Genomic DNA, 22,293 nt, shown 5'->3' with positions numbered 1-22,293 from the left:
CAATGTTCATTGACGTGTTACACACACTATTTCAGCTCGGTTCACAGCTAGAGTTGTTCCCCGTAGCGCTTAGCAGCGCAGCATCTCGTTCCGCTTTTTTCAGGGAACAAGGGTTACACATGTAACCCGAGACATTTTCTAGTTATTTTCAGCTCTAAAAAGTTTCATCGACTAAAATATACTTTTGTGAGTGCAATCTTTATAATAATTATTTTTAGAAGTCTTTATCCTGTAATCACAAACAACTGGAAAAGTCATGGAAAATATCATGAAAATTAAATGGTCAATTGTGTGGAAACCCTGAAGTATAATGAAGTGTGTACCAATAACCTACGCCAATGCAATCAAAAGAAATTTTTCTGAACCATAAACACTGATAAAACAAACACTAGCTTCACAAAAAAGAAATACAAGCCCATACAACATGAATACAGGTGTTGTGAAATCACTTCTGTCTCAAAGTGTTTCGGGAAATCATGTGACTTCTACTTATTGTGGCAATACAGGAAGCAGAGAAACGAGGGAAAGTAAGGGAGAAAGAGGACAACACTGTGCACACTCAAGTACAGACAGACTAAGAAAGACATTCTTGCGAGTGACACAGATTTGGAAAAATGTATTTCAGGACACTGCAAGCAAGTGTCAGCCTACTGCTCATGCTCTTAGTCTGCTCAAACATCATCACAGGTACAGTAGTGCTTAAAAACATCAAACGCATTTATCAGTAGTGTTCATATATTTCAGGTCATGCTGGTCATGTGGGCAACATGGCTTTATGTTTCTGGCTTTGTCTTTAGATAAAAGAACTGCGGCTATAACCATCCGAGAAAAATGTCAGTGTATTGAAGAGACTGGGTCTGTGCAATGGAGAAAAATCACAAACTACACAATTATAGAAAACGATCCTCTGTGCAACAAGGTTCAAATCATGTGAGTATATAACATTCCGATCCGAAGCATCATGGCCAAACTGAGAACTGGGAACAATTTCCTTCAGATGTATGAGCCAAGTGGATTTTGAATGCAACTTAAAAAAAATAATAATAATAAAAATACAAATATAGTGTAAATCTAAAATTTTATTATTTATATTGCTATCTTTGATAATTAACTTGCTGAAATGCTGTAGTAGAAATCATGTCCAAAGGTGTCCAGTCCAATTGTATTGCACATTCTACAGATCACGTGCATTAAACTGAAAATTCTCTATCATCTAACCACCCTAATTTCACTCAAGGAGTTCATATTAAAAATTAAAAATTAGTTTATTTAAAAAAATATGTGAGGCCGAGTTTTGACATGTCATTGAAATGCATACTCCCTCAAAAATTATAGGTGCATGACGCCACTGCTTTCAATCATATCTAGTATTATTCTAGTAAACTCAGTACTTTATTGTAGAACATTAAGTCTAATTAATGTGCAATTACATCCCTACTGGACATTTTGCTATTTGTTTTATTGTTAAAAGCATGAGAGAATATTACACAATATACTGTATCTTGTTGAGACATGTCATAATCACGAGTGAGGTGGATTTATGTGATGTGAACCCTAAAGCATGGTCATGGGAAAATGAATAATATAGTAATCATTCTGGATTCAGCTCATTCCTATCTGGGCATGAGTGGGCATGATTCTGTATGCCACTCAATTTGACTGAAATTTCAACTCTTTCTTGGAAACTTCTGGAAATATTAGAGCTGCTATGACTTGATCTATATCTAAAGCTTACCTTGCCTTAGTAAAAGCACTTTTACATGCTATGTGTGGACAATACATAATTGTATGCACCCGTTCCACATACATAGAAATACATGTGAATTTTGAACAATTAATTTTAAGTTCAAGTGAGCTTTCTAGGGAGGGGTTGATCCCTCTGATCAAAAGTTGCCGTATTATATAGCTTACACTGGTTTCTTTGCACAAATCTCAAAATATGCCAATCTCCTTCACAGACTCTGGCTGTCAAGTAAACAAGCTTGTTTAAACCCAGATTCCAAGCAGGGGAAAAGACTGCAAAGTTGCTGGAAGAGGTATGTGAACAACAAACATGAACACACGGGAAGTCGGCATGTTGTTTCACAATGTTCCAGTTCCCTATGATCCACCACATTATACCAACTCACTGACAAGTGGCATCTCTCATCAGATATTTTTCCATCGTTTCAAGCTTGTTTAGCTTCCCTTGTGGCACGACTGAAAGTGAGTTGCATCTGCAGTGTGGGAGACCAGTACTTGCATGCTGCATTGAAACTAGGTAGTAATAAATTTGCATAATCAGTGACGATTGCAATTTCGAGGTTGCATTTTCCCCCTCACATTACATTTTTAATCCTTTGATGTTTAGGTTTGGGGTTTGGGCTGTGGGGTAAAGTTCATTAAATGCATTCCAATTATATTACATCCTGTAGAGCTACAAAATAATTAGCTTTTGGTACCCCTCTGTGGACATGTCACCCAGAAAATGGAAATTGGCTCACTCCTGCCCATACGCCGAACAGCACTTACCACTTTGGCCACTGGGGGCAGAATTTCCAATTTCAGTAAACAAACATCGAAGTCAACGTACTGTTTCTTATTTCACTGTGAGTTTAGTCTGGATTAACAATAGCTCTCTAAAATATTATTAGCAAACAGGATAATCTATCATTATTATTCTTTTCATGAATTCATAAATATGAAAATTTGAATTAACTCAATTTGTCCATGTTTAAAATCACACAGATTTAAGTGTCTCATAAATGGTCAAGTAGTTGCTCAGATGTACAGGATTATTGAATCTTTTCATATATAAATGTAATGTTATTGGGGAAAATGTAACTTCCAAATCATGCTTGTCAGTGATTATGCAAATATGATTATTCCTTGTTTGAACACAGGATCTGAACCCAGTTCTCCCACATTGCTTACACAACAAGCTTCAACTCGGGCCTCAGGTCAAGATAAATACATTGAAGCCAATTCAAAAAATGTATGAGAGGAGATGTCACGACTAGTTGAGGCATAATGTGGCCAATCCAAGGGTACTGGAACTTTCAGAATCAACAAACCAACTCCCCATGTGATAATGTAGCTACAAAAGTCAAAGAATTTCCAAAAGCTCTAATGCATATTATTTCATGGATATTCAGACTTTAAATAATATGGGCAGTGTTCCGAAGTAGTAATGTGATACTTTTAATGTGATACTTTTAACACATAATTGAAACAACTGTTAGAAAAAGGATTGTTATATTAAACACCATCTATGTAGAAACAAATGTAGCCTCTATGCAGTTGCTGTTTTCAGAGATGGTCGAATCAGGATAAATCTGTTCCCCAGTTGATCTTATGTGTTGACGTTGACATTAATGTCATGCATAGATTTAGTGTTGGGAAATTGCAAGACTCAGGGTCATTAGATGATTAGATAACATTTTTGCTTGCTCAGCTTTGTGAACTGTTGATGTAATGAAATGCCTTCATTATTCCATTGTCCAGGATTAAATCTAAAACACAGCACAAGAAGGTCTGTTTGAAGCTCCAGAGGAAGAAAGGACCAAAAAAGCAAAAGAAGCATTAGCAATCCTTGCCTTTCCTGTGTAGAAAGGCTGTTTACCTTTTGTCATTGTCATTTTGTCCATTTTCATTTATCCTGCCAATCCTTTATGTGCACAAATAGATATGTATATTTTGATGGCACGTGTATATATTTTGTACTGTTATTTTCTAATAAAACATGATACAATCCTGAGTTTTTGTAGCCTTTCTGTATTGAATCGGATGGGTTTCATTTTCATTTCATTTTATAAGCAATCTGGAACATTAACCAAATCTAAATAAATCACTATTAATAAAATTAGACCCAAGAAAAAATAAGAATATTCTAAGCCCCTCAGTGTATTTCTCTGTCCTTTTGTATGTATAAATAATCCATCTTGTATCTTGGTTAAAGATTCGTTTTTAATAATAACTTTACTCAATATTAAAGGACAAGCCAGCTCCAGATATGGGGGGAAATGCAATCAGCTAAAAGCCAAGTATTTTCATACTCAGTGGAAGAAAAGAATATTCGATGAACTAACCTCTGTCCATGACCATTCTCATAAATGATATATATATATATATATATATATATATATATATATATATATATATATATATAAACGGCTTATGTGGCTTTCAAGAAAAATAATTACGTTCTACTGGTCCAGAAATATTTTTTTACACAAGAATGATTTTAAAACAAGCGGTCATGTTTATGGAGATGCTCTCCTCCTGCTTAAACAAATTACACCCTGACCAGCACTGCCCAACCAGTCAATTACGGCAAACCAGCTGTGGCTCTCATCTGCAGCAATATATCAACCACCATTCGCAATAAAGCAATTAAAGCTTTACAGAGAGCCCTTAACCCCTGTTTTGCAGAAGTTGAACAGATTTGGAATATGACTATTTATTTGTTATTTGTTTGCTTCTTTGCTTCCATCATAAGGGACACATTACATTATTGGCCTACATAGAGAAACAGAATTATATTTAAGAATATTTTTTTTACTATAAACCTCCACTTTCACTTTCTTCTTGCTTTGTTTTTGGAGTCACATTCTTCATGCATGTCGCCACCTACTGGGCTGGGAGTCTGGGATGGAGACTTTATAGTAAAAAAGGACTTAAATATTCATCTGTTTCTCACCCACACTTATCATCTGGCTTCTGAAGATATTGTAGATTTAACCACTGTGTGAACTAACCCTTTAATGTTACATACTGTAATACAACTAAAGAGATGACTTTTATCAGAAAGTTAGTTTACATGTACACCAATATGCTGATAATATCTAAATCAGCTTTTTTTTAACAAATCTGACAAGGCAAGAAATCCGTTTTAAATGACATTTGGAATTATCGTGTTATTCTACTTTTGACGTCAAACCATGAAGAGGCATGTGCTCAACATGTGCACACATAGGATGAGCCGGTAAGAACACGGAGTATGGTGGTTACATGGTATGCATATTCAACGAAGTGGCCTTTACGCTTTGTCGGTTAAGCATAATCGTGTTAGAACATGCTTGTAAATGCGTTCAGTGTTCAAATGTTGTTGTGTAATACAGTCTATTGCTCTTCAAAATGTGTAAGGTATGTTGTTGATTTTTTGAATAGGTTCAGTGCCTCTGTTTAATTACTGTGATATTTAAAGGGAATACCTGTTAAACTATTGCCATGGTGCACCCTGTAGAGGTGTGGTCTAATGCAACATATGCCTGATACAGTACTAATGATGTGTGTTTCTTCAACTGTTAACTTCTAGAAAGTAATGTCTTGTTAAAATATTTTCACACCACAGGAGATGTATACTAAATATACAATATAAAACATTTCACACTTTTTGCATAATTTTGCAAAATTACATTTTTATTGGAAATAATGGTCAATAAAAATATTCGGCTCACAAGTTACATTTACCTTGAATTTTCTGTTTTCTTCAAACAACACTTTCTCAAATTTCATGTCAAGCATGCTCTTCACTGACACTTTTGCTGACTTGGTAAACAAGTGCACTAACTTTTGAAAAAAAAAAAAAAAAATGTTTATATATATATATATATATATATATATATATATATATATATATATATATATTAGGGACAAAATTGATTGGTGTGGTCAGGAAAGGACACACAATTGTGGGAAAGTCATAATTTTAGAAGACAATTTAAAATTCATTTTTACACAATAAATACTAAAATGGTTTATGTTTATTTTAAGATTATCATAGGTTTGAACATGTAATAATTTGCATTTTTATGATGGATTTTCACAGTTTAATATTGAAAGTCTGGATAAGGTAAAATATATACATAAAAGGCATTTCAAATGACCAAAAAGGTTGAAGTAAAAAATAAATTATGAAATAAATAATGAAGTTTCCAATTCAGTTTACATGAGACCTTCATAAAAGATAAAGAAAAAAGTTGAAATCTGAAATCTGTTTGTTGACATGAAAGTGCCCGAATACATTTATAACCCAAGTTAACATTTACAGTCTAATCATTGGTGCTTTATCTGACATAGTCTCTTCTGGTTCCATCTCATGGTATTCTTCCATCTCATTATCATCCTGTCTGAAACTCTCAATGAAGTGCACATTTCTTGTGTCTGTTTGTCTTTTCTTGCGCTGTGCACTCTTCGCTGACTGGTCCTGCCCAAGCATTGACTGGGCACTGTCTGTTGGGCCGAATATTTGGCTATTGCTATGGAAAAAAGATGCTCTTTTGCCCGAGGTGATGTGGAAGAAAGAAAATGTCTGTTCAGTATCCCCCATATCTGTGACACAGACAGAAGACATTGCTGGGTCACCATAAGATGCACTGCGGTCTTTAGGTGGATCTAACTTTTTATTTTTGCTCAGTATGAAGTTAAAGAATCCAGTCACTAGCAACATAATTCCTGTAAAGGAATATGCAATAGGTTATTAATTCACGTCTGTTTATGATCTTCTTTTAATGCATTTTACAGACACAGTTTAGTGCCACAGAGCAACAATGTTTAAATCTCTTTGGTGGAGTCAACCACGAATGGCTTCTATGTAGTTGTCTCTATTAATTAAGCTGGGATTGGAGAAATTATTTAAATAAAACAATTATTCACTTCACCTTAAATAGCAACAGCAAACTATTAATGACAGTTATGACTAAATAAAGCCAATCACCTGGTATTACTGCATGCCATACAAGCACTGGATGCAGGAAACACATCACGGACATCATTGTGTAGTATAGAAATTTCTGGAACCCCCCAACTTTAGCCATCTTCTTCCAAACAATGAAGAACTTCCAAGTGGGTGGACAACTAAAAGCAAAAACGGAAAGAAGACACAAATTACTAAAATGCAATGACTAAAATCAAAGTACTACCACAGATATTTTTACTTAGATCTACAGTAACAAACAATATAATTTGGTAGAACGTACGGGAGGCACATTGCCAACAGAGCATCAATGAAATAGGAAACTTCAAAAAGCATTATCACCACAGAGGAGAACCTGTTGAGAATACACACAGGATTAATAATGAATTGCAGTGGTTAAGAAATGCTTGTTAAAAATGTCTTGTTATTGGAAAGGTATTAGTATCCGAACAACTCAAGAAGAGAGACACAGAACAATACTTTGTTTGTTCCTCTTAATGCTTTCATGAAGTTAGTAATCATAAAGCAGTTATGATCTTGTATTTCAAGTCACTTTATTGTATTCTCATGTTCACACATGTGCACAACCACTTTCCAGTGAAAATATTGCCCTGTTGTTCATGCAGAACCTTTCTGGTTTGGCTCTGAACCCAGACAGATCAGATAATTGGGGACTTGCCTCCATCTGTGTGTAATTCCCTAGAGGAGGACATTTATAGCCAATCAGTTGGAAATGGAATGACAGTGGACTTCAATGACCATGTATATTCCTATTGGGCCTGATCTGTGGTTTGTTTGTTTGCGTTACTTAAGGATATCACCAAATGTAGTGCAGCCACTACAATAAACTGATTGTGATGTTGTACACAACTTTTCATTCATGATGAATAATGTCAAGTGCCTCAGAATACACCACCCTATAAATCAACTCTGATAAGCCCTGAATTTGAGTGTGCCTTTGGCATGTAGCCTAAAGGTAGGTTCTAACAAATAAATTGAAAGAGTGCCAAAACAAAGAGAGATCACTGCCACCCAAACACAAATGAACAGAAATACAATTTACCATTGCCCTAGTTTAAGAAACATTGCAAATGCACACAAACAGTAGTACATTAGAACACTTGCTTGTTTTCTTCGAAATGATATATTATCTTCCATATCTCTACTAAACTCATTTTAGAAAATCACTGCAGGAAAAAGACAAACATGTGACAGGAAGTGTAGAGTATTTATGAAAGGTGTTTTATCTTCTACAGCAGCCCATTTTAATACTCACAGGAGATATACGGCCAGGCTTTTGAACTCCCCCTCTGTCAGAGTCTCTATGCCCACAGCACAAAGTACTGAAACACAATAGAGAGGACAACATAAACACACACTTACAGAATTTAACGCAAGATCTTTAAATTATCTGGTGCAATTAGTAATCTGGCCACTAGATGTCAGGTTTGCCCCACTTAGCTTGACGTCAAATTTACAAAACCCCCCTATTGTTGTGGTGTGCATGCAGTGTACAATCTAACTAAACGAATTGTCTGTCTGTCTGTCTCTCTCTCTCTCTCTCTCTCTCTCTCTCTCTCTCTCTCTCTCTCTCTCTCTCTCTCTCTCTCTATCTGTCTATCTAGCTTTAAAAGAATAATACAAGTTCTCTGTGAATAAAAAACTAGCTAATTGGTGAAATGTCTAAACATTTTTAAAATCTTCAAATCTGTGGATCAGATACTTAAAGGTGCAGTATGTAAGATTCAGAAACCCTTGTTATTAATGACACCTGTGGCCGTTAAGTGAACTGCAGCCAGCTACCTGTTGCTCGTGCTCGTAAACATACTCCATAGGGAAGTGAGCCAGCAAGCATAGGCCAAAACAATGATGTAACATACAAAGAGACTGAACGTGATTCACCAGCATCATGCTGACAGATGAGGTAACTTAATTAAAATTACACAGTTATGATTGTTTTAATAAAAACTTTGAGACTAAACTAAAACTACTTATCAGCTAACATAGCATACTGATACACACATACAGCTACATTCTACCGAACTATACCAGACAGTTTACTGTTGCACTGCACTGTTATGTTACTCTATTGTTTTGTATGTTATATATTGTACTACGAAAAAAACAAGCGTATTTGCTTAAATTGATCCTGTACACCTGACTTTTAGTATAAAGAGAAGATTGTTGAAATTATTTGAAAGTTACAAAGCAAGGTAGTCAATTTGGCAGCGTTAGCAGGCAGGATCAAATTAGCTAAAATTACACAGCTTAATTCTTATGGCACTATATTTCACATGATTTGCAGTTATGTAAGATTACCTGTCCCATAAGAAGAGCTCCAATTCAGGGTCGGTTTTGATTCCCAAATCAAACGAAGGTCCCTCCAGGAATTAAATGCCCTGCCGATGTTCACTCTAGTTTTCGCTCGACCACAATCACAGTCCCGTTTAGCCAGACAGTATTTAGTAGATAAAATTAATTTTTTTGGCTTACTCTGAGTTTGTGTAGGAGTCGGTGTTGTGCTATGAGCTGGACGTTTGCTGGATTCCATCTCTAAGATAACGTTACCTAGTGTTGCAGACTGTCTGTTGACGCTGTTCAATAGCGGAAAAGAAGCTATTACTGAGGCGAGGTTCTCGGGAGTGCGCATAAATGTCACATCCTTTGGATTTTCTCTGCAAAACCGACCCGCTCCCTTCGCATTGAAATCAGTCTACAGGCTTTAATAGGCAACCTAGGAAGTTTTTTTTTTAAATAGCGTTACAAGCTGTTCACACATTGGCACAAAAAAAAAGGGGAATATTACATGAAAATCTTTACATATTGCACCTTTTATTAAAAATAAATATTTATTTTTTATCATGTAATGAAAATACAATCTAAACGAGTGAATGCCATGTTATGAAAATTGCATAAAAACATATCACACACTGAACAATACTTTTCAAACATAGTAATATTTATATAATTAGTATTAATATTATAGTAATGATTAACATTCATATTTATTTATTTAATATAAATATTGTAATTTACAAGTAATAAGTAAAGGAATCCGTTTTGTTTTTAAATGTTTTGAAATGGAAATAGTTATGAATTTAACATCCACAAAAAAATAAGAAAATTAAAACATTCTCATAATTAAAAGTTTTTTCAAACAACATAAAAATACTCAATGTCAACCCTTTCAACCAGAGCACCTACTACAGTACTCAATATTGGTCAATATAAAAAAATTGGCAATGCACGCTCAATGAACAGCCAAAATAACCTTACAAAGTATTAGAAAATACAGAAGATCTATTTGTTGTCCTATAATCTAATTTATCATTAAATAAATATTAAACTTTAAGCCCACATACAGTATACAGTGTATCACATGTCCCATATAATTTTACTTTATTCAAACAATTCTCTAGTCTGGGCAAGTGTAAGGCAGTAATTCCTCATCTTAATTAAAGTAATTATTCTCAACAGAGTACCATTTGGATAAAGAGTGCAGCATTGCCATACGTTTTATGTAACTGTTGTCTGCTAGTGGTCTGTAATCCACCTAGACTCCGGTTAACTGGACATGAGGAGAATATTTGTGTACATTTACGAGACTACCCTCCATTTTCATTTAGAACGGGCATTTCAAAAACATCCGAACAAATTTGTCATTCCTGTCCTTATTTTGATGCAGGTCAGTATGTTCATGAAAATTGGTAATGAGCCCAAAATACACATCCCATAAACAAAGGTATTAAATGTCAAAGTTACCTTTAAAGAAATGTATTCATGGCACCTTCTGTGAAACAATGGCCTACAAACCGATACAAAAGACACAATCCTACCTGCAGCAGTCGAGATGCCAAGAACTCGGCAAGTATATTCCACCATAACCCATACAGCTGAGCCTTTCATGGCCAAAATGAAAGGACTTCTACTTTAGGAACGTCTCGTTTTTGATAGCCAAGTTAAACTTTAAATATGTGTGTAAGTATGGCAGTAGAGCCAGTGCCACTATGGCCCCATGGTCGGTAATCTTCTTGCCTGAGCTGGTGGGTGCTGTAGGCTAGTTCCCAGTGAAGCTTTCACCTTAGTAATCAGCCTAACATAAAAACTAAAACCCAAACACTGACCACCCTCTGTTAGTTCCTGCTACATTCCTGTTTTATCCCCTCACCTTGAGTGGAGGTGCTCAAGGTGAGGGGATAAAACAAGAAAGGCCCAATGAAAAACATTATAATAAAGTTAAAGTTTACCTGACTAAGTAGCAGGAGAGACTATGAGTATGAATGAGGCATGTTCCCTGAGGGCGCGCACACACACACACACACACACACACACACCTAGAACTCTTACAGGTTGTGAGTGTATGACCTTTAAGAGGAGGTATTTTACCCTGCAACCCTTTTACAGCTGCTGAGGGACACTTTCAAATTAAATTACCTTCAGCCAATTAATCAAAAATGCCCTTGCCACAAGTAAATTTAAATGGAGAGAGTCACAAATGTCTGGCAGACAAGCCCTGCTCTGAACTATTTGATTTATGGTAGAGAAAGTAGGTCTGCTGCATGTAGCAGTACTTATAGAGTCTGATCCTGACACAAGACATATGTTAATCATTCCACAGCAGACACACTGAACAGACACCATCTCTTCCAGTCTTTAGTTACCTGTGTCAAAGGTCAGACTTTTCTGAGTCATAACAGATCACAATTGATTAGAACCATAGTGCACCATCACGACATCATGACACAGTGAGGATCCATGTAAATAAATGTGATCAATACATGTGACTACAATTGTACAACATTTAATTTACGATTTCAATATATGTTGGAATTACTCTAGTTTATACATCCCATTATTTTAATATACTGTCTGATATTGTTTAAGTTTCTAATAAAACTGAGAAGAATGATAGATTACAATGCCAGGGTGCCAAGTTAAATAACAAGAATGTATAAATGACATGAAAGGAATAGTTCACCCAATAATTCTTTCATCATTTACAGATGATCCCAGATGTGTATGACATTTTGTTCTTCTGCAGAACACAAAAGAATATTTTTAGAAGAATATTTCAGCTCTGTGGGTCCATACAATGCTAGTGAATGTTGATCAAAACTTTGAAGTACCAAAACTTTGATGCACCAAAAGCACATAAAGGCAGCATAAAAGTAATCCAAAAGACTCCAGTGGTTTAACCAATGTCTTCTGAAGTAATACAATCGGTTCTAAGAGAGAACAGGTGAAAATGTAACTCCTTTTTCACTATAAATCTAGACATCAGCAGTCTCCTTGGCGATCATGATTTCAAGCTTGATTACATTACTCATGATCGTGTCTAGAGACTGCAGTGGCAAGATGTACATTATTGAAGTTATATGAAATAATTTTTATATGCTCTCACCTAATACCAATTGGATAACTTCTGAAGACATGGATTAAACTACTGGAGTCATAAGGATTGCATTTATGCTGCCTTTATGTTCTTTTTGGACCTTCAAAATTCTGGCCATCATTCACTTGCATTGTATGGACCTTCAGAGCTGAGATATTCTTCTAAAAATCTTTGTTTGTGTTCTGCAGAAGAAAGAAAGTAAATCATGAGAAAATGTAAATTTTTGGATGAACTATTCCTTAAATGCGATTGATGTGAACATGTAGTGCCATGCAATTTTAGAGAAATTAATGGTCTATCAAAGAGACAAACCGAATCATAACTTCCTCTGTTCTGAATCCCCATGGACAAATACCAAGTCTGTCTAGTCATCCTTTGGGAAAATATATCATGAATGTTCATAAATATGTAGAACATAGGAGATATGAGAGTAAATGGAAACATATTGCAGGTGCAAACTGTAAATTCTAAAGGTTTATGTGACGTGAACATTCAGGGGACAATTGAGGACCCGTAAACAGAAAAAAAATTATCATTTCTCAGTTAAGTGAGGCCCTGGAGGACACATCATTATGTACTATATATCAGCACAGAGTGAAATAGGCTGTCTTGGCAAACACATGGAGAGATTTGCTCTAATTTACAACTCCCATTTCCAAGTTGACTCCTGCTAAGAGGAAAAATGTAAATCCTTTAACACAGAACAAAACTACCTTTGTTTTCTGCCTGGGTCAACTGTTTTCCAGATTAGCATTATATCATTCCAGGTATGTGTGTGCATTTCTGTGGAATGTTCAGACGGTGAGGTAAAAAATTGACAACAGAAAACAAGTTTATTTTTTATTAAGCAGTTAAAGCAATTAGATTCTATGGAATATTGACCCTGATTAATAGCACTCAAGACATCTGATATACTTCTAATTTGTCTAGTGAAAATGTTTTGTGTGTTAGTATTCCTCTTTTGAATACTGTGTCTAAATGAATAAATCCAAGTCTATCTATTCTCTGCATGCACAAATTTACTTGAGCTTACGACATCTTTTGCGCTTCCAGCAAATCAGTACAGTCCTTCATGCAAATAATTGAATAAAATCACAAACAACAAAATGTTATATTTTTGGGAAAAGTTCTTGTGAAATTGCTAAATTGTTTATACGTGCTATTTAGAGCAAAATAGAGCCTAATCTGTGGAACGTTATTAGTGAAAATAAAGAAAACAGACTTAGACCAATTTCAACAGTACAGCACAGCAGTTAATAAAAGCAAAATATATAGAATGTATGTTTCTATTAATAAAATGTCATGACAACTTGGACAGAGTGCCTATTTTGCTCCTGTAAAACAAGGAAAAACAAGGAAAAACTAGAAAAACAAAACAAAACAACACAACAGATACATGTTAATGAGTTGTTTTGGCAATGTCTTGGGAATGTTAAACCAACCTAATCATAAAGCCTTAATATTTAGATTTTGGATGTCTGGTTTGCATTTCTACCATGTTTTTCTGAGTTCAGTCTGCAATGACATAATAATTGTCTTAGTCAAATAGGAATAAATGTATTGAGGTGTGAAGCTTACTGTACTGTAAAGACTAACTGGTTACCCTGACAAAGTTTTTGTATGATCTAGAATTTTTTTCATCAAAGGAATAGATGTATAGTAAATGTACCAGCTGCTAATCACTGCTGAGTCAAAGTGACTCCTAATTCATGCTCTTAAAATGTCATTTTTATGACCCTTGCTAACCTTGAAATGTTTTTAATCATTTGTCCTACTCATAAACAAACACATGCTGGGTGTGAATGACTCCCTTGGGAATGATATATGAAATTGGATGGCCTTTTGAGGCGCTTGATATATTGCCTTATACCTCACAAAGAAAAAAAAAAGTATATTTAGTGTACTACAAACAACACATATGACACAAAGCCATTTATCTTGCTGTCACACAGATGACAGACTTTTTCAAAGAATGGATAGCATGGTAATAGACTAAGTAACCTACAGCAAATCCTTTTATAACTCCAGTACAATGGTGTTAATGAGTTTGATATGGTGTTATGGTATGGCTGTCTGCCATAACATTTTATTTCATCTGACAGTATAATTGTGTTAATTACGAATGTGAACAGTTTCTGTAAGCAACCCCCTTTTGAAGTAATATGAGGTCAGCACACTCTGTGTACGCAAGCATTTTAGATAGTATGTTTAAACATGATATTTAGTTTAAAAGAAGTGATTCACATTGTACAAAGCACATCACTTTCAAGTATGCACAATACACAACAATGTTTAATCTGTATTTCTGGTCTCCCCCTCATTTTCCATTCTATTGCAATCTGAGCAATGGATTTGTAATTCATCAAAGCCTACTGGGGTACATTAAATCTTGATTACTACAGCAATTTTATCTCTCAACCTAAACATCTCATGAGAGGATTATTGGTTGGCACCACCATTTTCTGCATTGAGTAAGACATTTTCCTTTCTTTCAACAAAAAGTTAAAAATAAGCTATTTTGAAAGTTTTCTTTATTTAAAAAAAAAATATTTAATGATGACTGATCACCAAAATACTGTAAACAAATTAAATGTTAATTGCCTAGATACAATCCAGTTTGCAAACTGAAAACAAGAGTCAGTTTGATGTCCACATTCTAGATTTGCAACTTTATACATACAGCAAATTATGAACATGATTGGAAGGTGTATTAATGCAAGATTGAACCTCATCAATGAGATACCCAAAAGCAAATACCTAATTTTCGGAACTACAAAGCTGTAATTAGAGTGGAAACAGCCAAGCCTCATACCTTAAGAAGTAAGGCATTTGTTGTAATATCACCATTGGTTTTTGACAAAGTTTATTCCATTACTGCCTCTATGTGGCTGCAGAGAATATTGCACTTTTAGTAGGACTATGTGACAATGCTTATTTCAAAATGTTCAAGTGTATTAATTTTTTTTCCATTACAAATGATATTACAAGAATGACAATTTGAGTGAAAATTTACATTGAAAAATTCATATGAATTCAAGTCACCCTTTTGCTTTAATGACAGCATGCACTCGAACTGACATGGACAGCACAAGATTATGCAAAATCTGATGATTCATGTTATCCCATATATTCCAAAGTGAACATGAAATCAGACCTTTTGTACATAGGAATTAACATGGTCAGTGTCACAAATTTGATTAGTGATCACTTTGTGTAAAATCTTAAATATTTCTTATTCTTTTACATCATAATGTTTCCTTGGTTTGTTTATTTATTTTTTAAATCCCAAATCTTTTGTATATTTCCAGGTTTAAATTTAAATGCTATATTTTCAATGTGGTTTCATAAACCCTTAAGTGTCATAAAAGCTTTATACTGGACTCAATTTAGGCTCCTCCTTATTCACCAATTTCTTTACAGGGATATGTGATCATCCATGAGAAACATAAGAATGCAGGAATAGAACTAGCTGACCTTGACCTTCAGAGGGAGATGATGAATGAGGTCAAAGGAGTGGTGGCATTGGTTGATGACAGGCTTTGTAGAGGAGCATCAGAAGTGTCTGTGGAGCCTCATGCTAAAGCCTCAGAACTCCAGCAATGATTCAAACCCACTATGGCACAGACCCACTCTCCCAAATAGGACTTGTTAAAGCCTTTTGCTGTGATCTTCTCCAAAGCACAGAGTTATCATAATGAGTTGGGAGACATCATAACTGATCCTGGACTAAAAAGCTATTTCAACTCTGTCTTTGCTTGACCAACAGGATCATAGAGTAAATTACCCATGAGTCTCTCTTGCTAAAGAGGGATTCTAAGGATGCACAGATGGCTTATTTGATGAGTCAGTTCAGACAGGAAAGAAAACTGATTCCTAATTACAAAAAATAAAATGTTAGTCATTGTTCATGTTGTTATGCAAATGTTTAGCAAAAGAGAGATAAAAAAAATAAATAGCAAATAAATGAAAATACATGCACAAAAAAAACATCAAAAACATGTTTTAATATCCAAGAAAATAAAACAAACCATTATAATGTATGACTTTTATAAGTCTTTGCATTTGTTAAAGGGATAGTACACCAAAAATGGAAACTGGCATAATTTTCTCAACCTCATGCCATTCAAAACCTGTACTACTTTCTTTCCTCTGTGGAACAAGAGAGACATTTTGCTAAATGCACTGGTCACTCTTTTTCACTCAAATATAATAAATGGGAATTGGAGCTATCAAGCTTCAGAAAAGACACGAAAGAACTCTAAAACTACCATAAAAGTGGTCCAAAGGACTCATGTACTCTATTCAAAGTGCTTTTAGATCTTAGTGTAGAAATTCGGTACATCCGAATCACACCTGCGGGATAGGTACTCAATTGCAACAATATCTGCCAAGTTACACCAGGAACGCACAATCCCTCCATCATTGCTCAGACTATCCACAATAGGCTGAGACAGGCTGGACTGAGGGCTTGTAGGCCTGTTGTAAGGCAGGTCCTTACCAGATATCACAGGCAACAACGTCGCCTATGGGCACAAAGCCACCTTCGCTGGACCGGCAAAAAGTGCTTTCAGTGACAAGTCACGGTTTTGTCTCACCAGGGGTGATGGTCGGACTAGCGTTTATCTTTGAAGGAATGAGCTTTACACCGAGGCCTGTACTCTCGAGCGGGATCGATTTGGAGGTGGAGTGTCAGTCATGGTCTGGGGCGATGTGTCACAGCATCATCAGACTGAACTTGTTGTCATTGTAGGCAATCTCAACACTGTGTGTTACAGGGAAGACATCCTCCTCCTTCATGTGGTACCCTGCCTTCAGGCTCATCTGGACATGACTCTCATGCATGACAATGCCACCAGCCATACTGCTCCTTCTGTGCGTGATTTCCTGCAAGACAGCAATGTTAGTGTTCTGACATGGCCATCTCAATCCCATTGAGCATGTGGGGGTGAGGGCTAGGGCATTTCACACAGAAATGCCCGGGAACTTGCAAGTGCCTTGGTGGAATAACATCTCACAGCAAGAACTGGCAAATTCGGTGCAGTCCATGAGGAGGAGTTGCACTGCAGTACTTAATGCAACTGTGACCACACCAGATACTGACTGTTACTTTTGATTTTGATCCCCACTTTGTTCAGTGATACATTAGTCAATTTCGGCTAGTCACATATCTTAATTGTTGAACCTTTTTATGTTCATACAAATATTTAAACATGTTAAGTTTGATAAAAACAAAAACAGTTGAAAGTGAGAGGACGTTTCTTTTTTTGCTGAGTTTATTTCCTCGTAATCCTGCAAAATTTCACAATTCTCCAAGTTAACTGAGTGTATCAATAATATCAAAGATTGGATGGCTAGAAATTGACTTCTACTCAATTCTGAAAAAACAGAGGTACTACTTATTGGACCAAAAACCTCTAAAAATAAGATGCTAAAATATTATTTGACTCTCGATGGATGTACTGTCACATTGTCTTCTACAGCGAAGAACTTCGGTGTTATAATTTTATAGCAATCTGTCATTTGAAAACCACATAAACAATGTGGGTAGAACAGCATTCTTCCATCTCAGAAATATTGCTAAGATATGACTCATGCTCTCTGTTTCTAATGCCGAAAAACTAATTTATTGTAATGGATTACTGGGAGAATGTCCTGCAGATTCCATAATTAATCTTCAGTTAATTCAAAATACAAGAGCTAGAGTGCTGACTAGAACAAAAGATAGCACTTAAACCTGTGCTAGAATATGTCTAACACCTGTCTCTAATTCCAGTGAGGTAACTCAGGTTTAAGTGCCCTTACCGCATTCTCCTCTCTCCAGACGGACATGCGACCACGCCCCTGCTGCCACACCAGGTGTCATTAATGTTACTTTTATTAAGATGCTATGAAAATTGTTAATACTTTATTATTACTTTAACTAATAAACGAATTCCTTATACACAAAAAACTGTTAAGCATTGTAGCTAATATGAGTGTAGTAATGTTAACGTTAACACGTTATCTTGTATTACCACATATAGTCTTCATAAAATTAATGGTTATTTGTTTTATTTGTGTACTAATATGTGCTTTTCTGTGTAGAGTTCAATTGTTTTCCTACTTAGAAATATACATTGAAATTATTTGATATCACGAGAAAAAGGCATCACAGACAGCAGTAAAAGGCAAATAAATAAATAAATAAAAGCATATAAAACTAGCAGGGGTGCAATAACATGCAGTCTTTTCACAAAGTTTAATTGCATAGGTTAAATTTAAATGTACACTGGTGGCCAAAAGTTTGGGATAATGTACAGATTTAGCTGTTTCTGAAGGAATTTGGTACTTTAATTCACCAAAGTGGCATTCACATGGGTGAAATGTCACCTGAGTATCTGGATAAAATGACAACTAGTATGCCAAGTATCTGCAAAGTTATCATTGCTGCATGTGAAGTATTGTTTTATTAGAACGCTTTGAAGAAGTTAAAGAAGTTCTGAACATATTTTTCAAATTGTAATAGCACATTTTCACGTTATTAATGTCCTGACTATACATTGTAATCAGTTGAATGCCACTTTGGTGAATAAAAGTACCAATTTCTTTCCATAAGGGCAAAATCTGAACATTATTCCAGACTTTTGGCTGCCAGTGTAAATATTTACATTTAGCAAGAAAATAAATTACAGTGCAAATTATGGTTACTCTAGGGATGCTTGTGCATCAGATACTGTAAATGTCCTGCTCCTTACTGAAATGTAAAATATTATTGGTTAGCAAATATCCAATCACATCTGAAATGAGCGTTCTGATTGGTGGATCAGCTTAGTCGGACTGTCTGTCTTGCCAGTGCAATCGTTTGCGCTCCCGCAGCTCCATGCGCATTTAGAGAGAATCTCTGTACACTTTAAAAAAAATATATATATATATATTCACAATTCACTCAATGGCGCTGTAGCATCGTGTTAGTAGATTGCAAAAGTTCTGGGTCAAAAGCCTACTCGTTGTTCTGGCAGCCATACATATCATCACTTATTAGAGGTGGGCATATGCAAACGATAGGTGGGCATACGGCGTATGCCTGCATATGCCTGCGTGTGCCTTATTCTAAACTACTGCTAGAATATCAAAATCCACAAAAGGAGGTAGATACTCTTCCTATTTGGCTCCTAAACTATGAAATAATCTTCCCAAGAAAGGTTGGAACTCAGTCTCTCTTTATGTCTAGACTAAAGACTCATCTTTTAAGCCAGGCATACACCTAATTTATCTATCATCTCATAGTTATGCTGCATCCGTTAGGTCTGCCAGAAACAGAACTCATACTCTATGTTTTAAAGTCAATGGCATCTATGCTAATATTATCCTATTTTGTTCCCTGTCTTAACCTCAGGATACATATCCAGAGGTTACGAGAGCATGCCAGATCCCGCTCCGGTGCTGCCTGACGTCTGTCAACCATTACAATATGTTGCTAAGTGATGACGAATAACTGCAGCCTATGCCAGCCCGATATCACTTCAGTCTACTATGATGGACTTGACAGAGGATGAACTGATGCCAGCACCAACCCTCAGACACAGGATACTTCACTGGACACTGTCTGAATCTTGGACTTAAGATGGACTCCACCGGAAATTAATCTGCCACAAGTTTACAGTAGTACTGCAGTGCACCTTACTGACCGCTACCTGCATCACCTTGGTCAAAGGATGGACTACACTCTTAAAATGGAATATGTAGATAATAAATTAATTGCAGCCTTCATCAGCCAAATAACCACAGACGATGCATCTGTTTGCACTTCCGCAGTTAATAAAGAATGTCAATTCTAAGAACTGAGTCACTAATCTTACAGTTAATACAATATCTTTTTGTTTAAACACTGACCCCTAACACTTAGTTTACTAATTTACAATATTGACTTGGACTAAACATAAATAACAAATATTGGCATTATATTCATGCTGCTTAGACAGAGGGGAACTGGCCCCCACAGTAAACCTGGTTTCCCCCAAGGTTGTTTTTCTTCTTTAACCAACATCTTATGGAGTTTTATGTTCCTTGCCACAGTTGCTTTAAGTTGCTCACTGGGGTCTAAATATAAATATAATTATTTTCTATTCTTTTTTTAAGTAAACCGCATTATGACTCGAACACATTACTAAATTACAGCTTTTTCTGTTGAAGCATAATTCTCTGTAAATCTGCTTGAAATGATATGTGTTGTGAAATACACTTTACAAATAAAAATGACTTGAAGTTGACGATAGGAGGAACAGTCCAAAATTTAAAGTCTGTTTGTAGCTTAAAGGCTTCAGTCCCGATTCATTGTAATTGCATAGAAAACAGTGACCAGTACATTTTTACAGAATATCTCCTTTTGGTTTGCATGGCAAAAAGAAAGTCATACAGGTTTGGAATGACATGAGGGTGATTAAATAATGACACAATTTCCTTTTTTGGGTGAACTATTCCTTTAATGTGTAGTGCAATAAAAAACTTGACTTACCTGGCTGACAATGAGAAGGCAAATGTGTGTCAGGGGTTTCTCAAAGTGTGTCAGGACAGTCTGCACGTTTGGCGCTAAACTCAAAATCCCTGCCATTTGCTCTGTGGGTGATCCTCAGCTTTAGTGAGTAAATGGCCTGAGTCCATCTCATTATTTTTGATTGCTCTAGTATTTGTTCCACTGAGCATGGCTTCATAAAAGTCTTTAGGTGGAGACAAAGCCTGATGACCATGGCGTTTTATGAGGCCCTCTCTGCACTTCTGCTGGATTAGAAAAAGCCACAAGTGGATAACTGCAGAGCCAGCAGTGGTGATGAGTCTGTCCTTGTGAAGGACACACGACTAAAACCCTGCAGCTGGGATCTATCATATCACTATTTAAAACAAACTGGAGATGCTTTATCTGCAGTTTATACAAGAATTTATACAGCATCACATGTCTGCTGTACTGTAGTATGAACCTCTGTTAAGGATCAATCTGTCAGATTTAATGATTCAAATTATGTGAAATATACCATGCATTTCATATGCAGCTCAGCTCCAGTTCCAATTTGAATCAATGGAAGAGCCAGGTCAGCACTTAGAGAATCAGTATAACTTTTAAAAAAAAGTAGACTTCTATTGCTTTTCTTTTTTTTAATGAAGCTCATTATAATGTCTACAAACTAACCATAACTCTATTCTTAGAAGAACATTTTTGCATTTTCAGATATAAAAATCAATGCAATTTCCAATTAATTAAATAAGATATAGATCATATATATATACATTTATATTATATTATATATATTGTATTTTAATAGTCATAATATATTTTTTCAGACACAAGGACATCCCAAATGTCCCAAAGGTCTTATTTCCCTCAGACCTTTAAGAAGCTCACTTAAGGGGACAGTTCTGTCCCCAAATTATAGCAAACACTCCACACACAGCAACTTTTTTCAGTTATTACTCCTGTGCCCCATATCCACTTCTCAAGATCCTGTCAAATTAAGTTTATGGATGCTGGAAGAAATGTTCATTTTAACATCAGAAGCAAAAGATAAATATATAACATGATCCCTGTCTGTAATACTATCTCTGCTCTCTGTTTTTGCTCTGATATTGAAGAAAGCAAGAAAACATGACAGCTCTTATGCTTGCTGGCAAACTCATCATTATTTCAGTCAGTGATTTGCTCAAAAATGTAGACAAATGGAATAAACATAATGAACTCAAATAAAGGCAAGCACAACGAGTATCATCTTAAATGTATATAATGTGTGCAGTCTAAGGAAACTGAACAGTTATTAACAAACTTTTGCAAACAATTGTATATTGAAAATAAAAAATAAATAAGTATGAGCAACCAAATATACAGTATATGCTACTCTTTTCCAGACAATATCATTTCAACAGAGAAAGCTGTACTGAACCCCATATGATCTGAATCTGTAAATTTAAGGGTGTTTTCACACTCGGTCTGTTTCAGGGGTCTGAGCCTGGTTTGCAGGATTTTTGGCCCATATGTGAACAATCCAAACGATCTCAGACCTTTTTAAAGCAAACTGAGCCGAGACTATCTTGGGAGGTGGTCTTAGTACGTTCGGTTCACTAATAGCGTGCACAGTGAACACAAAGCTCTCTGGGCTCAACTGATTTTCCCTTTCGTGTAATTCCAAACATGCTTGAACCTGACAGATTATATTATACACCAGTAATGATGACTCAAGAGACGTGACGAGCTGCTTAT

At 35.7% G+C, this 22,293-nt stretch overlaps 2 protein-coding genes across 3 annotated transcripts; one reads left to right on the top strand and one right to left on the bottom strand.

Moving 5' to 3' along the window:
• Positions 1–513: 513 nt before the first annotated feature.
• cxcl18a.1 (chemokine (C-X-C motif) ligand 18a, duplicate 1) lies at positions 514–3,731 on the top strand. Its single transcript, XM_052150796.1, has 4 exons — positions 514–687; positions 798–930; positions 1,959–2,036; positions 3,484–3,731. The coding sequence occupies exons 1-4, from the start codon at positions 615–617 to the stop codon at positions 3,563–3,565; spliced, it is 366 nt and encodes a 121-aa protein (XP_052006756.1). The 5' UTR covers positions 514–614; the 3' UTR covers positions 3,566–3,731.
• A 1,854-nt stretch (positions 3,732–5,585) lies between these two features.
• Positions 5,586–10,813, bottom strand: LOC127660507 (transmembrane protein 72-like). Of its 2 annotated transcripts, none has more exons than XM_052150789.1 (5): positions 10,513–10,813; positions 7,953–8,019; positions 6,960–7,031; positions 6,698–6,837; positions 5,586–6,312 (listed from the first exon to the last, which is right to left on the bottom strand). In XM_052150789.1, the coding sequence occupies exons 1-5, from the start codon at positions 10,580–10,582 to the stop codon at positions 6,026–6,028; spliced, it is 636 nt and encodes a 211-aa protein (XP_052006749.1). In that variant the 5' UTR covers positions 10,583–10,813; the 3' UTR covers positions 5,586–6,025. The 2 variants fall into 2 exon arrangements, with proteins under 2 accessions (XP_052006749.1, XP_052006748.1); XM_052150788.1 differs by having other exon boundaries at positions 5,590–6,435.
• Between the last annotated feature and the right edge of the window lie 11,480 nt (positions 10,814–22,293).

This window comes from Xyrauchen texanus, chromosome 20 (genome assembly GCF_025860055.1).
Source record: "Xyrauchen texanus isolate HMW12.3.18 chromosome 20, RBS_HiC_50CHRs, whole genome shotgun sequence".
Taxonomy (NCBI): Eukaryota; Metazoa; Chordata; class Actinopteri; order Cypriniformes; family Catostomidae; genus Xyrauchen; species Xyrauchen texanus.
The sequence above is the reverse complement of the archived record's forward strand: the minus strand, read 5'-3'. Positions and strand labels throughout refer to the sequence as shown.